This window comes from Limulus polyphemus, unplaced genomic scaffold (assembly GCF_000517525.1).
Source record: "Limulus polyphemus unplaced genomic scaffold, Limulus_polyphemus-2.1.2 Scaffold4409, whole genome shotgun sequence".
Lineage (NCBI taxonomy): Eukaryota > Metazoa > Arthropoda > Merostomata > Xiphosura > Limulidae > Limulus > Limulus polyphemus.
In genome coordinates, this window is record NW_013670019.1 from 8,151 (window position 1) to 23,052 (window position 14,902).

General features: G+C 33.4%; 1 protein-coding gene across 1 annotated transcript in view; it reads left to right on the forward strand.

Annotated features, from left to right (window-relative positions):
• Positions 1–14,902, forward strand: part of LOC111088775 — a 30,372-nt gene that overhangs the window by 1,879 nt on the left and 13,591 nt on the right. The window contains exons 3-5 of the mRNA XM_022399714.1: positions 3,270–3,334; positions 4,382–4,462; positions 7,334–7,516. Coding sequence (XP_022255422.1) covers positions 3,270–3,334; positions 4,382–4,462; positions 7,334–7,516 — 329 coding nt within the window. The remainder of the gene's footprint in view (positions 1–3,269; positions 3,335–4,381; positions 4,463–7,333; positions 7,517–14,902) is intronic.

Below are 14,902 nucleotides of genomic sequence, written 5' to 3' on the forward strand. Positions count from 1 at the left end.
TACTGTATGCATTACTTCCTGTCTTCCGATCTAGTGTGTACTATCAGAGTAAATTCAGCCTGGATGACACCTTTTACTCTATGGCAGAGTAAGTGTTGATATTTTATTTCTAATTTTGTATTCTGTTATTAACTGTATTATCTCAATTGTCAATGAAAGAATTTGAAGAGTTCTCCAGGGGATAACATTTTATGAAATTCTTTAAACCTAATATAAACGGCTATGACCAATTTGCAAATTCACCAACCTAGCAGAGATTAACACTAAAATCTTGAAGAATGTCATCATTGCAAATTCCTGATTTGAAAAGATGTAAGAATTCCTTCAGGGATCCTCCCTCTTTTAACACATTTTCTCTGATGTCGTATTTTCATGTTAATTGCCACATAACTTGTCAGTAAACTTTGAGGGTAGTTTTCTACATCGTGCCTGAGTAAATTACCAAACCACTTGTCAGTAAACTTTGAGGATTAGTTTCTACATCGTGTCTGAGTAAATTACCAAACCACTTGTCAGTAAACTTTGAGGGTAGTTTTCTACATCGTGTCTGAGTGAATTACCAAACCACTTGTCAGTAAACTTTGAAGTTAGTTTCTTACATCGTGTCTGAGTAAATTACCAAACTACTTGCCAGTAAACTTTGAAGTTAGTTTCTTACATCCTCTTTCAGTTAATTATTTTATCACTTTTCTGAAACCTTTGAAGCTAGGTTTCTTAAACCGAAACCAATAATTAAATACATCCTTCTTACGTTTCTACTTACAAACTTTAGAATTCATTATTTCATGAGTTAGATGCCATCGCTGTTAATGATAGTTAATGTCGAAGGTTTTGCTAATGAACATTTAGAAGACTTTGTCACTGTTCAAACCCAATAATATCTCCTGAAGATTAGCCAGCTTAAGGGATTTAGGTTAGTCCTAAACACATGTTAAGTTAAGAGTGTAAAACAATCTTTATAACTAAATTATGATAATAAACGATAAACCAAGAATAAAAAGTATTGGCAATCAATATGCTAATTAGTATAACCAACATTGTTAATGAAAGTAATTATAAATAAATGATATAACACCCAGGAACACTATCTATCTGTTTGAACTACTGTCGAAAAGGAAAAATTGTTTTGAAAACGTGCAATTAGTATAATGTGTTTGTTTTTCCTGCCTATCTTGTCTTTTGACAAAAGAAAATTTACTAAGCCATCCCTAGAAAAGATTGACATTCATACTCGACACATGCTACAATTTAAACTGTGTAGATGTTTTCAGCAGGTAATTTTCTCACAGTAGAACCAAAAAACTGATGTTTAAGAGGATAAGAAACAATTAAAATAATACTTAAATTATCCACGAAAATGTAACAATACTAAAATGTAATACAAAGGAAACCACATGCTAAACATAATATGTATTTAAATGTATAATGAAATTTATTGACGATTATGTTAGAATTATTTGAGACGGAAATATTTTCTGGCTTTTCCTTGTAAAGGTTTTGGCTGTTTTATGAAAACGATGTATGCAATTCCCCTCTCTTACGTGTGTCCTGCAAAAATAAATAAACAGTATATATACAAATGTATTACTTTCATAGATTCAATCACTAATACTATGCAATCTATCGATCTAATTACAGAAATATCACTGATAGCTAGGAAGGAAAATATAGACATTTCTAACTTAATAGTTTTATAGAAGTAAGAACATCTTAGTTCCAGAAAAATGAGATTTCTGATTGGCGCAATATGTTTAGAGGGATCCATAGTAACGATCTTTTGGTTTTGCAAGTTATATTTCCACATGGGTTGCTTGATCACGCTTTTTTCACTATTTTTGAAATAGCAGTTGGGTTAATTAGATTACGTTCTAACTGTTAGGAATTATTAGTATCTGCTATACTTAGACTCTTAGAAACAGTCTACTTAGCATCTGTTTTTAATCTCCAGAAGCATCAACTTTACTGATAACTTTTGAACCCTCAGAATCTTAGCTAACAGCCTGGAATGATTATACATCTGTTACTGGCTCATGTCTCGGATAAATCAGTCTTTTCTTTATCTTACGTGTTTATTTCTATATTTGAAATCGAGAATAATTTATTTTCTTATTGCTACTAAGAAAAACATATTTAGCTTCCAAGATCGAATCCATAATTTATAGGTTACTCTTAACAGCTAATATAACCAATTATCTCTAATATTAGTTCTTTTATTCATATTGTTTTTCATTTACGATTAATACTGATATAATTTTTTTGTAATAATGTGAAGTACATATGTATTTAGAGTAAAGTTTCTAAAAAGAACCGCACAATGTCAGTCAGTGACGCTTCTGAAGAAAATAATCAATACCGTAACAACAATAAAACTTATTGCTCAATATCATTAAATGTATTTTCAAAAGAGCAATACGTAATTACAACAATACGAGAGCAATAACGATATTATCTTAAGATATAAGTGTTCCTTGAGTAAGAGTACTGTATAGTGTGAAGAATACCAAACCTATGACAAATTTATTGTAAGATATTAATAAGTGTTTCTTTTAGAAAAGTTTTCAACAATATCATACGATATTTATTAAAGATGTCAGCAAGTGTTTCCTTAGAAGAATACTACGCAACTTAAAATATATATATCCTTAGAAAAGGAACGTAAAATTTTAATAATACAAAAAGCAATAACAGTGTCTAGTATAGCACAATAGTAATTATTTCTTTGTTAGCCAGAAGTTCTAGGTTCAAGTCCAGGTCCACAGTCTGCTTTTACTTATGGGCTTTTTATGTGGAACTTAATGTTGAAAACTGTATTTTCATTCTTTGGAAGAGTATTTTTGTACGGATACACGTTGTTTGATTTTTGTAACAATATCATTTTGTTTTGTATCATTATATTTGACAAGCCTGGTATGGTCTGGTGGTTAGGGTACTCAACTAGTAATTTGCGGGTTGCGAGTTCGAATCTCGTCACCGAACATACTCACATTTACATCCGTGGGGGCGTTATAATGTGACAGTCAATCCCACTGTAGTCCAAGAATTGACCAGCTACCTTCCCTCTAGACTATCGCTTAAAAATCATGGATGGCTAGCGCGGATAGCCATCGTGCGCGAAATCCAAACAATCGTATTTGACCAATCAAACATTATTAAACATAATATAACAAAAATTAGATAAATATTTTATATAAAAAAATCTTTGTTCGAACTCAGTATATACATACAGAACCATCCCATATTTCATCTTTAATTTCATTCTCTGTTTTCAGTGAAAACGGGTTCGTGTGTATAAGTTTTCACCTTCGGGATAAGCACATCACAGAACTCCAAATTGGTAAGACTTAATGTTATACATAATTTATTTTTGTTTTATTTGATAATGAAAAATGTGTTTTCTGTGTATATTTTTAAAGCTAATAGAAACAAAATATTGTTTTTAAAAATTATTAATGTACCCATTTTTCTATTAACTATGTTACATAAAAATCGAGTTTATTAGGAAACTAAATTATTATACATGACTAGTGTAATTTTATTACTGCAGTTTAACTCTTACACTTATGCCCTCCACTCTCAAGGCCTATAATGCTAAATTCCTGGTTTCGATACCGGTGGTGGGCAGAGCACAGTTAGCCTACCGTGTGATTTTTTCCTTAACTACAAAGTAATTTAAACTTATGTAGCAGATAATATTTCGACGAACAACTGTAACTTTAAAATCCAGAAGTTTCAAATTACAAAATCACATTTATGCTTTTGAGTTTAAACTATAGAATACACATTCGTTCTTTATGTTTAGTTTTAAATTAGAAACGACACATCATTCTTTCTTTCGAGTTTTAAACGTGAACGTACTTTGTAGTCATTATGAGAAAAACCTATACACTGGTAGGTGAAGTGAAAAAAAGTGACATCGGCCACTATTCATTTCTTCACATTATATAGCCAAACAATAGCAGCTATAATAAAGAAACTTAGTATTCTGAAAAGTGTTTAATCTCGAAGTCTAAGTTTAAGGGAGGTTCAGTTCAACCTCCGAAACTAGTATAACACAGATTGATGAAAGTGTAGATTGAATTAGACCTCCCTTAAACTTAGACTTCGAGATTAAACAATTTTCAGAAAACTAAGTTTCTTTATTATAAAATGCACATTCATTCTTTCTGACGAGTTTTAAACTATAAACAGGAGATTCAATCTTTCTTTTCTCAGTTTGAACAGGGATTTAAAAGTTATTAATTAATGAGCAGCAGAATAAAACTCAAGATAAAGTTGTTAAGTTGTTTATATTACAAGTGGTTGAACAGTTTACAAACGTACCAAGTTATTCTCTACTCTGGTAGGAAATTCGTCTATAAAAACATTATGTATTTTCAACCAGGAAAATTCGCTCGGAGAGTTGAAGATGCTTGTCAACCACCGATTCACATTCCTGGAATCCAGGAGTACATCACCTTAGTGAGTAAGTTCCGATACTATTTGGGAAGATTATGATCACGTAACCCATCTAACTAATATTGTATAATATAGTAAAAAACAGTACATCACCTTAATGAGTGAGTTCCGATACTATTTGGGAAGATTATGATCAATTAACTCATCTAACTAATATTGTATAATATAGTAAAAAACAGAACATAACATTAGTGAGTAAGTTACATTACTAGTTGGGAAGATTATGATCACTGAACTCACGCAACTAATATTGGAGAGGATACTAAAGAAAGTATAAAATGTTAGTTTGATACTAAATATAAGACAACCCCTTTTAGTTGACACAAAACTGCTGGTGTCACAGAGTAAATGGGATAGTGGCTAGGATACCAGGTTGACAGTCAAATCCACTCACTATACTGTCAGACATGAGTACACCACAAGACTGACACTCAAATCCACTTACTATACTGTCAGACATGAGTACACCATAAGATTGACAGTCAGTTCCACTTACTATACTGTCAGACATGAGTACACCATAAGATTGACAGTCAGTTCCACTTACTATACTGTCAGACATGAGTACACCATAAGAATGACAGTCAATTCCACTTATTATGCTGTTAAACATGAGTACACCATAAGATTGACAGTCAGTTATACTCACTATACTGTCAGACATGAGTACACTATCAGAATGACAGTCAGTTCCACTCACTATTCTGTCAGACGCGAGCAGCCGAAGAGTTTTCGATTAATTTCTTGTTTTCTTCTGATTTATCAGTTCAAAAGTATGTGCCTTCCAGTGGCTCATTGGTAAATCCGAGGGCTTTTAACGCTTAAAGTCGAGTTTCGATACTAGAACAGATAGCTCATTGTATGTCTTTGTGCTTAATAAAAAACAAACAGAATCAAATTTAGGTGCGGCTTTGGGGAAATACCTCGTGTGTAGTTTTGTGCACAAACTCCTAAGAAGAAGTACAGAAATAAACTAGCAGAGAAGAAAGTTACTCTGAACAGTTTGAACCGTTATAAAGATACCAGGTGAAGTTTTCAATACACAACTAACTATATATAATTATTGAACATATAAACGCCCTAGAACAGAGTTGTTAATGACATACTACATATACTATCGTAAAGGTACTGTTGATAACTTTGACAAAATTATAGAGTTTCAGCTTTTACTCAGAGATAGTATTATAAATATATTGCTTAAAACGTGTCTGCGTTTATTATAGAGTTAGTATAGATAGATTTCTAAAACTTAAGCAACTAATGTTACTGAAAAACGTTCAGTATTATTACAAGTAGTTTTCATATACAAGCGTGCAGATGCTTATTGTTTTTATATTTCTGGTTCTTGTGGACGCCTTAAGACATTTACTCAAAGTTTCTACTGACATCGTTTCATCGAAGTTACTGTGAACGTTTCGTTACATTATGAAACATCACTACTAATAATGCGCATGTTGGTGCAACGAATAATTCATCAAAGTAGCCTGAAGGTACTGCAACGTTCATAACGAATAGCAGTTTGTATATATCTCGGAATTCAGAATAAAATGTTATAAAGCGTCATTACAAGACAACGTCAATCACCTTATTCAGTTCATTTTCATCCAAATCAGGCACTTCAAGATCCATGTCTGGGTTGAAATCATCTCTTTCATGAGAACGTTACGTAGGTTTTCCATCATATAGTATTGGTAAGATAAAACAAAATTTAATTTTAATTGGCTACTTTGAATTACAATTTCATACAAGAGTACCAGCATCGTTTCCAGTTACATTAGTTGACAACGAACACGACTTGACTGTACAGAATGTTGAGCATGTTATATTAAAATGATTTTGAATATGCAAATTAGCAAGCCACGTAACAATCATAGTTAGTTTAAAGTCGCGTTTGGTGTTACGTAGGTGGTGTGAGACCACTGGAAAGTAATCCGACAAAGATATATTCATACACTCCGGTCATAAGGAGGTGTTTTAATTGGGGATTTAGAATTTACAAGACTTATACTTAATGACATTGTAAAGCAATGCAAAGTGAATCAACTTGGTTAAATAAGACCATCCAAAAAGAGACCTGCAAAAACTTATATCTCAGCTTTGGAAAACAAAGTTCGGCGTCTTTTAACACGAACACAAAGACCAGTGGCAACAGTCGCAACATCATTAAGTAGGACCTCCATATGGAAACGAGGCCAATAGAGTGCGGATTTCTGTGCATTCGAGACGTTGTAACAGGTGCTGGGAGACCGTTGTTCTAGTTCACTAGATGGATTATAGAGAACTACAAGAAGGAGTGGTGTGCTTTGGAAATAACAGTCTTATGACTGATCCCATTGCAGTAGAAAGAGCGTTGCAGGGCTTTTGTCAAGATGCATGATTCTCAGATAGAATGTGATCAGACGTGATGACCTGGACTGTAACGAATTGGCGAAGCTGTAAAATCTCTTTAATTAATATAAAATACTAAACCTGTGTAGAAGCATAATATTAAATTAATTGCATTAAACCGAATATTGTTATCAATGCACAAATATTCTAATTTTACTAATTGTTCAGGTAATGAAATGTTCTGATGATAATATATTAAGCTATCTTCTAGTTAAAATGTCGACAAAGCAATAAAAACAAATCAGAATGATCATACTATATTAAGCTATCTTCTAGTTAAAATGTCGACAAAGCAATAAAAATAAATCAGAATGATCATACTATATTAAGCTATCTTCTAGTTAAAATGTCGACGAAGCAATAAAAAACAAATCAGAATGATCATACTAATGCAACTGTGAAGTTATTTTTTATTTCTAGAATAAATAATAATTTACAATGACACTGCCAAAGCGTTCATTCTATAATCACATTGTTTTTTCCAAAGCAGCCTCTACTCCCGATACTGACCATTGTCCAGCACTGACAGAAACAAATGGGCTTCGTATAGAGCCAGGCCATCTAAGCTCTCTACCAGAGAAATGCACCAAATACACCACAGATATGGTCGGTTGTCGAAGCGACTATACCTTAGAATTCTTGACGACCTGTTCTTCTTATCGAGATTTAAAACGTAAGCACGATTTCATTCAGGTTTTTACATTTTTGGGTTAAAAACGTAGCACATTTCCGTGGAATTTTGTACAGTTTTGTGTCAAAACATAAACGTTTCTAGTTTGGTTAGAAACGTAAGCGCATTTCCATTCAGTTTTTTAGAATTTTGGGTGAAATTTTCTCGCAGTTTCGTATAATTTTTAGTCAATTACACAAAATAGATTCAATACTTCTTCATAATATTCCTATGCTAATGGATTTTCCGTATCTTTTGGTAACGCTTTGTATTAACATGTTTTAAAAATTAACTAACATGCGTTTGTAACTAATCTTTGATGTTAATATGTTTTATGCTGTTGTATAATTAACTCTTCCAGTCACCAACAGACGAATACTTGAGTAAAGAAGCGTATTATGTTAATATAATAATTTTCTTAAAAATAATGATTCATAAGCATAAGCAAGGTGGAACATACTACATACAGGGTTTATAGAGGATATGCACGTAACGTCATGCAGCGAGCCGACTTTGCTTATTCCGCCATATTGGACGTAACAACGAACTGGTGAAATAACGATTAACCTAGCAGTTACATGCACAGAACTGAGTTGTGTGATAATGCCAATTGGTTGTACAAACAACCAGAAGAAATTTAATTCCCGACCTGTCGTTCTACAGATTTCTAGACGATGAAAAGCGAAGGAATAAATGGGTGAAACGGGCGGTGAATGAAATACCTACAAATATATTCGTGTTGTATTAAAAGTATTTTCTTTCAGACAATAAAAACACTATGGATATTAATGCCAGCACCACAAAAGCTTTAAGCTATGGACTTGAACATAGGAACAATTTTTTGATCCAGACCCAGCTAACTCCGCCTAATATATTACTCAATCTCAGCCCACTATTATTATTATAATTTATATATATATATACATGTATATATATAGGCTAGTACTCGAAATAGTGCATTAATACTTAAATCTTTTTTTTAATCTGTGAACTACTGGTAATTCAATAATTTTATTAGTTCTAATGTTTTTACCATTTACTTGTGAAACAGGATCGGTACTTCAGAAATATGAAAATATTGCTGTTTTGCTGTAAATTGTGATTATTGAATCATTTTAACACATTAAGCCGCCATTAATTACATAAATATCACCATACGCATTGACGAATTATATTATATATCAGAAACTATAAATATATTTAGGAGACTGTAGCTGATGCTTTGCAGTACTTGTTTTGTAAAAAAATGTATAGTATAGTATATGTACTAGTATAGGGCCTACAAGATGTAAAAATAGATGTAAGTTAACATAAGAATTCATGCGTTACATCAGTAAACAATCAGATCTAAATTCTAGACCAAATAGATCTAGTAAACATAAACAACGTTAGCAAACAGCCCCAGAAACAAGTCCACCCACTTTTAACTTAGAACGATATCGATCATCAGCGCACATGAAAAACAGCAAATAAAGGTGTTTAATTAAAACTCATCTAAGTCCAGTTTAACAATTACTGTAGAAATACAGCTAAGCAAATAAAGGTGTTTAATTAAAGCTCATCTAAGTCCAGTTTAACAATTACTGTAGAAATACAGCTAAGCAAATAAAGGTGTTTAAATAAAGCTCATCTAAGTCCAGTTTAACAATTACTGTAGAAATACAGCTAAGCAAATAAAGGTGTTTAAATAAAGCTCATCGAAGTCCAGTTTAACAATTACTGTAGAAATACAGCTAAGCAGATAAAGGTGTTTAATTAAAGCTCATCTAAGTCCAGTTTAACAATTACTGTAGAAATACAGCTAAGCAAATAAAGGTGTTTAATTAAAGCTCATCTAAGTCCAGTTTAACAATTACTGTAGAAATACAGCTAAGCAAATAAAGGTGTTTAATTAAAGCTCATCTAAGTCCAGTTTAACAATTACTGTAGCAAGTTCGAGCATATTAGTTAATTTGACGAGTCGTACACTTTCCACAATCGGGCACTGTGCACCCTGCCTGCTACAAAATATTTATAGACATCTAAACTTTTGTATGTCTTCAATACCTTTCCTGTGTAATGTGAGGCACTGTAAACTTTGTAATTGATAATATCTGATAATATTCTACGTCAATAATGTTCATAACTGTGTCTCAGTTTGTAAACATGGCTAATGAAGCGGCATCTAAATCTGTAGTCTTTGCCGGGGGAGTAGAACACGGGGTCGTTATAGACATTCCAAATGAATGACATTTTACATTATGTGGACGGTTCATCTAAACCCTTTGGCAAAGCGCTAAATGTAAAGTTTTCATGTACAGAATGTAACGTTAAAGCGGGGAAAGCCGTCATTCTTACGTCCAAAATGGCAGGTGACAACACTAGTTCCGCTTTCAGTCACACGACAGCATATCCCCTAGTTATAAAGACACAAGGGTTAAATGTAACATAAATGATGTCAGAAGGTGACGGAATAGACCTTGCCAAGTACGGTTGATGTTGCTAGGGCCGGTTAATGGACCTTGCCAAGTACGGTTGATGTTACTAGGGCCGGTGAATAGACCTTGCCAAGTACGGTTGATGTTGCTAGGGTAGGTGAATGGACCTTGTCAAGTACGGTTGATGTTGCTAGGGTCGGTGAATGGACCTTGCCAAGTACGGTTGATGTTGCTAGGGTCGGTGAATGGACCTTGCCAAGTACGGTTGATGTTGCTAGGGCCAGTGAATAGACCTTGCCAAGTACGGTTGATGTTGCTAGGGCCAGTGAATAGACCTTGCCAAGTACGGTTGATGTTGCTAGGGTCGGTGAATGGACCTTGCCAAGTACGGTTGATGTTGCTAGGGCCGGTGAATAGACCTTGCCAAGTACGGTTGATGTTGCTAGGGAAATTATCAATAATTTAGTGAGAGATAGTTTGCTTTGATATTTTCTATAGTTTCTGAACTGTCTATTTCGTTTTTTTTAAAATTTTGGGTTACGTAGGAGAAACATTCTGTCCCAACGTTTTTGGTGACCTGTTTCATGTTGATCATATGTTAAAGCAGATATCTGGAATTCACCTGTACGCCTTGATGTTCTTTGTGTCATATTTCTAAGGAATATGACATTTGTAATATGCATTTCTTTGCGTATTCACTTTATATGCCCTGTTTTTGTTCCTTTAGTAGGAATTCTTTCGGGTTAGATAGTAAGGTGTTGATTTTATGTGAAGATATGAATACAGTTTTTACATCAATGTTTAAGTTAAGGCTGGAAATACTATTAGTAATTTATTTTTACATTGTAAACATTTTATAAAACCAATCTCTTATTCATAATGATTTTTAATAGTGGAGCTCAGTTTTTTTTTAAATAATGACATGAAAATTTACCAAACTTTGAGTGATATTTTCTGATTATTAAGTATCCCATAATGTTATTTCTTACCCAGTGTGGCTGTTTATAGGGGCATTGTACGAGTGGTAGCATAAAAATATTTTCACCTTTCTTTTATTATTATTTTTATTACTTGACCTCCCTTATTTTCCGGGATGACCTGCAACCAAGCAGCACGTGTTAACACATTAAGTGAGTGTTAAAAATTTAAAGAATTTATTTGAACAAAATCGTCACATAAACAAAAAGGACGTCATTGAAATCACACGCTTTCTTACAAGTAAATTAATACACCAACTTTCCAAACTTCGAATCAAAACTAAACCACCAACGATGAGTGTGAATACCCGACTAGTTTAAGCATCCTATCTCTCGGGATATGTAACTTACCCCTAAAGGAGAAACTAACCATCCATTTCCAACTTGGACTCAGAGGGATATTTTCATTCTTGTGTATGTTCTGTACAAAGTTGGACTACCAACAACCTAGCGGTCTTGAGAAAAGCACAGATAGATCCGGCTTGACTTTAGAATTACCTTCACTGGACAGAATGAAACCAATTTTTTCGCACGTGTCCATGAACAATCGTGAGTTTCAGTCAAAACATACTACATATTCTCAAAACATTGTACCACACTCTCATCACCAATCCTACACATAAAAATAACACTAATCCATCGTTAATCCTACAAAGAGAGATCACACTAACTCACCTCTAATCTTACTCACAGAGATCACACTAATCCACCGTTAATCCTACAAAGAGAGATCACACTAACTCACCTCTAATCCTACTCACAGAGATCACACTAATCCACCGTTAATCCTACAAGCAAAGATCCCACTAACTCACCTCCAATCTTACTCACAGAGATCACACTAACCCCCTGCTAATCCTACTCGCAATGATAATATTACTCACTGCTAATTCTAAACAAATGTATGAAAACACTTACTAACCGCAAATCGTACACACAAATACAACATTATTCCTTTGCTAATTATACAGACAAAAATAACACTAACTTACTGAGAATATTACACATAAAGAAAACACTAAACCCCGCTAAGCAAAAAGATAACAGTAACCAAAGCTAATAATACACAGAGAGATAACACTAGCCCACTTCAAATACTACACACAAAAAAATAAAACTTATCCACCACAAACCTAGTCAGAGAGATAATATTAACTCTAATCTTACTTTTGAAAATATACAAATTATTGAATTCAGACAAATCAGTAAATAACGTCAGCTCTTTTATAATTAAATCCGTTATGAGTTCATTCAAGAACTTGTAATTTGCATAATTTTTTGTTAACTATATGAAATGTTTTAATGTAATCTGATTATTGTTGATATTAATTGAGTTTATATTGTGTTCATTATAACTGTTTTTTCTGCAATTAATCGCAACGCAAAAAGCATTGTGAGCTGTCTTACGTTTTCAGCTAGCTTCTGAAGGTTGATCACGTGACATTTGTCATATCTGCTAGAAAACTGCTGTGTATTTTCTTCGTCAATTTCATCTTTCTAGCAAAGAAATATAATCTGTAGAAGTGTATGTTTACTTCCTTGTTTGTTATTTGTTTAATATTAAGTTAACTGTAGAAGGGTATGTTTACTTCCTTGTTTCTTATTTGATTAATATTAAGTTAAATGTAGAAGTGTATGTTTACTTCCTTGTTTGTTATTTGTTTAATATTAAGTTAACTGTAGAAGGGTATGTTTACTTCCTTGTTTCTTATTTGATTAATATTAAGTTAACTGTAGAAGTATATGTTTACTTTCTTGTTTCTTATTTGTTTAATATTAAGTTAACTGTAGAAGTGTATGTTTACTTCCTTGTTTCTTATTTGATTAATATTAAGTTAACTGTAGAAGTATATGTTTACTTTCTTGTTTCTTATTTGTTTAATATTAAGTTAACTGTAGAAGTGTATGTTTACTTCCTTGTTTCTTATTTGATTAATATTAAGTTAAATGTAGAAGTGTATGTTTACTTCCTTGATTTCTTGTTGTAAAATTAACGTTAACTGAAGAAATGAACGCTTACATCAATATTTTTTGTTTGCTCATTATAACTTTAACTGAAGAAGTGAGAGTTTACAGTTCTGTTTCTTATTTGTTAGCCGCGGCGTAGCCGGTTCATAGAATGGTTCTGAGATGTTTTTTTTCAAGTACAAACTTTTAGCTCATAGCTCCTTCTCTTGACCGATTTGAGATTTAATTACTGCCGTGGCTATTGAGGATTCCCTCTGGTCTAATATCAATTTATACTTCTTTTTACATCCTTCATCCCATTCTGGTGGTGGTTCAGCCGCTCTGTGTATTACAGTCTTGTGTATCATTTCTAGTGGTGCCGACCTCCCTCATATCCCTGTCCATTAAATCTCTCCACCCACCTTCTTCATATCCTTGTCTACCACGACTCTCCACTGATCCCTCTCATATCCCTGTTCACCACGTTTCTCCACCAAATTCCCTCATATTCCTGTCCACCAAGTTACTCAACCCACCTTCTTCATATCCCTGTCTACCACGTCTCACCACACACCTCCCTCATATTCCTCTCCACCAAACCTCTCCACTCATGTTCTTCATATTTCTGTCTACCACGTCTCACCACACACCTCCCTCATATTACTCTCCACCAAACCTCTCCACTCATCTTCTTCATATCCCTGTCTTCCACGTCTCACCACACACTTCCCTCATATTCCTCTCCACCAAGTTACTCAACCCATCTTCTTCATATCCCTGTCTACCACGTCTCACCACACACCTCCCTCATATTCCTCTCCACCAAGCCTCTACATTCATCTTCTTCATATCTCTGTCTACCACGTCTCCACCGACCTCCATGATATACCTGTTCACTCCGTCTCTCCACAGTATTCTCTGTCTTCTTTTACTTTTTCGTCCCTCCACTGACATTTTCAATGCTCTTCCCACTACAAATCCTATTTCACCTCTTACTACATGCTCAAACCATTTCAGTCTTGCTTCTTTTCCTTTTTGGTAATCATACATGCTACAGCTATCTTTCTCAGTTTATATAAGTTTATACTGAATGTGACTAAATATTATAGTTGTTTTTATCTATCTATTAGTGGCGTGGCTAAATATTATTGTTTCTTTCTTTCTATTAGTGGCGTGATGAAATGTTATTGTTTGTTTTTCTATTAGTATTGTGGCTAAATATTATTGTTTCTTTCTTTCTATTAGTGGCGTGATGAAATGTTATTGTTTGTTTTTCTATTAGTATTGTGGCTAAATATTATTGTTTGTATCTTTCTATTAGCGGTGTGGCTAAAAATTATTGTTTGTTTGTTTTTATTAGTGTCGTGACTAAACATTATTGTTACTTTCATTCTATTAGTGGCATGACTAAATATAATTGTTTGTTTCTTTATATTAGTGGTGGGACTAAATATTATTATTTGTTTCTTTTTATTAGTTTTGTGACTAAATATTATTGATTCTTTTGTTCTGTTACTGCTGTGGCTAAATTATTATTCTTTTTCTACTAGCGGTGTGGCTAAATATTATGTTTTGTTTCCTTTTTTTAATTAGAGGCGTAACAAAATATTGTTTTGTGTTTCTATTAATGGTAGGCTAATTATTATTGTTCTTTCTTTCTATTAGCGGTGTTGCTAAAATTATTGTTCTTTCTTTCTGTTAGCGGTGTAGCTAAATATTATTGTTTGTTTGTTTTTATTAGTAGCGTGGATAAAAATTAATGTTATTTTCTTTCTATTAGTGGCGTAATTAAGTATTATTGTTGTTTCTTTCTATTAGTGGTGTGACTAAATATTGCTTGTTTTTATTAGTGACGTGGCTAAACATTATTTTTTGTTTCTTTCTATTAGCGAGTGGCTAAATATTATTGTTGTTTCTCTCTATTAATGGGCCCGGCATGGCCAGGTGGTTAAGGAGCTCGACTCATGATCTGCGGGTCGCGGGTTCAAATCCCAGTCCCACCAAACATGCTCACCCTTTCAGTCGTGGGGGCGTTATATTGTGACGGT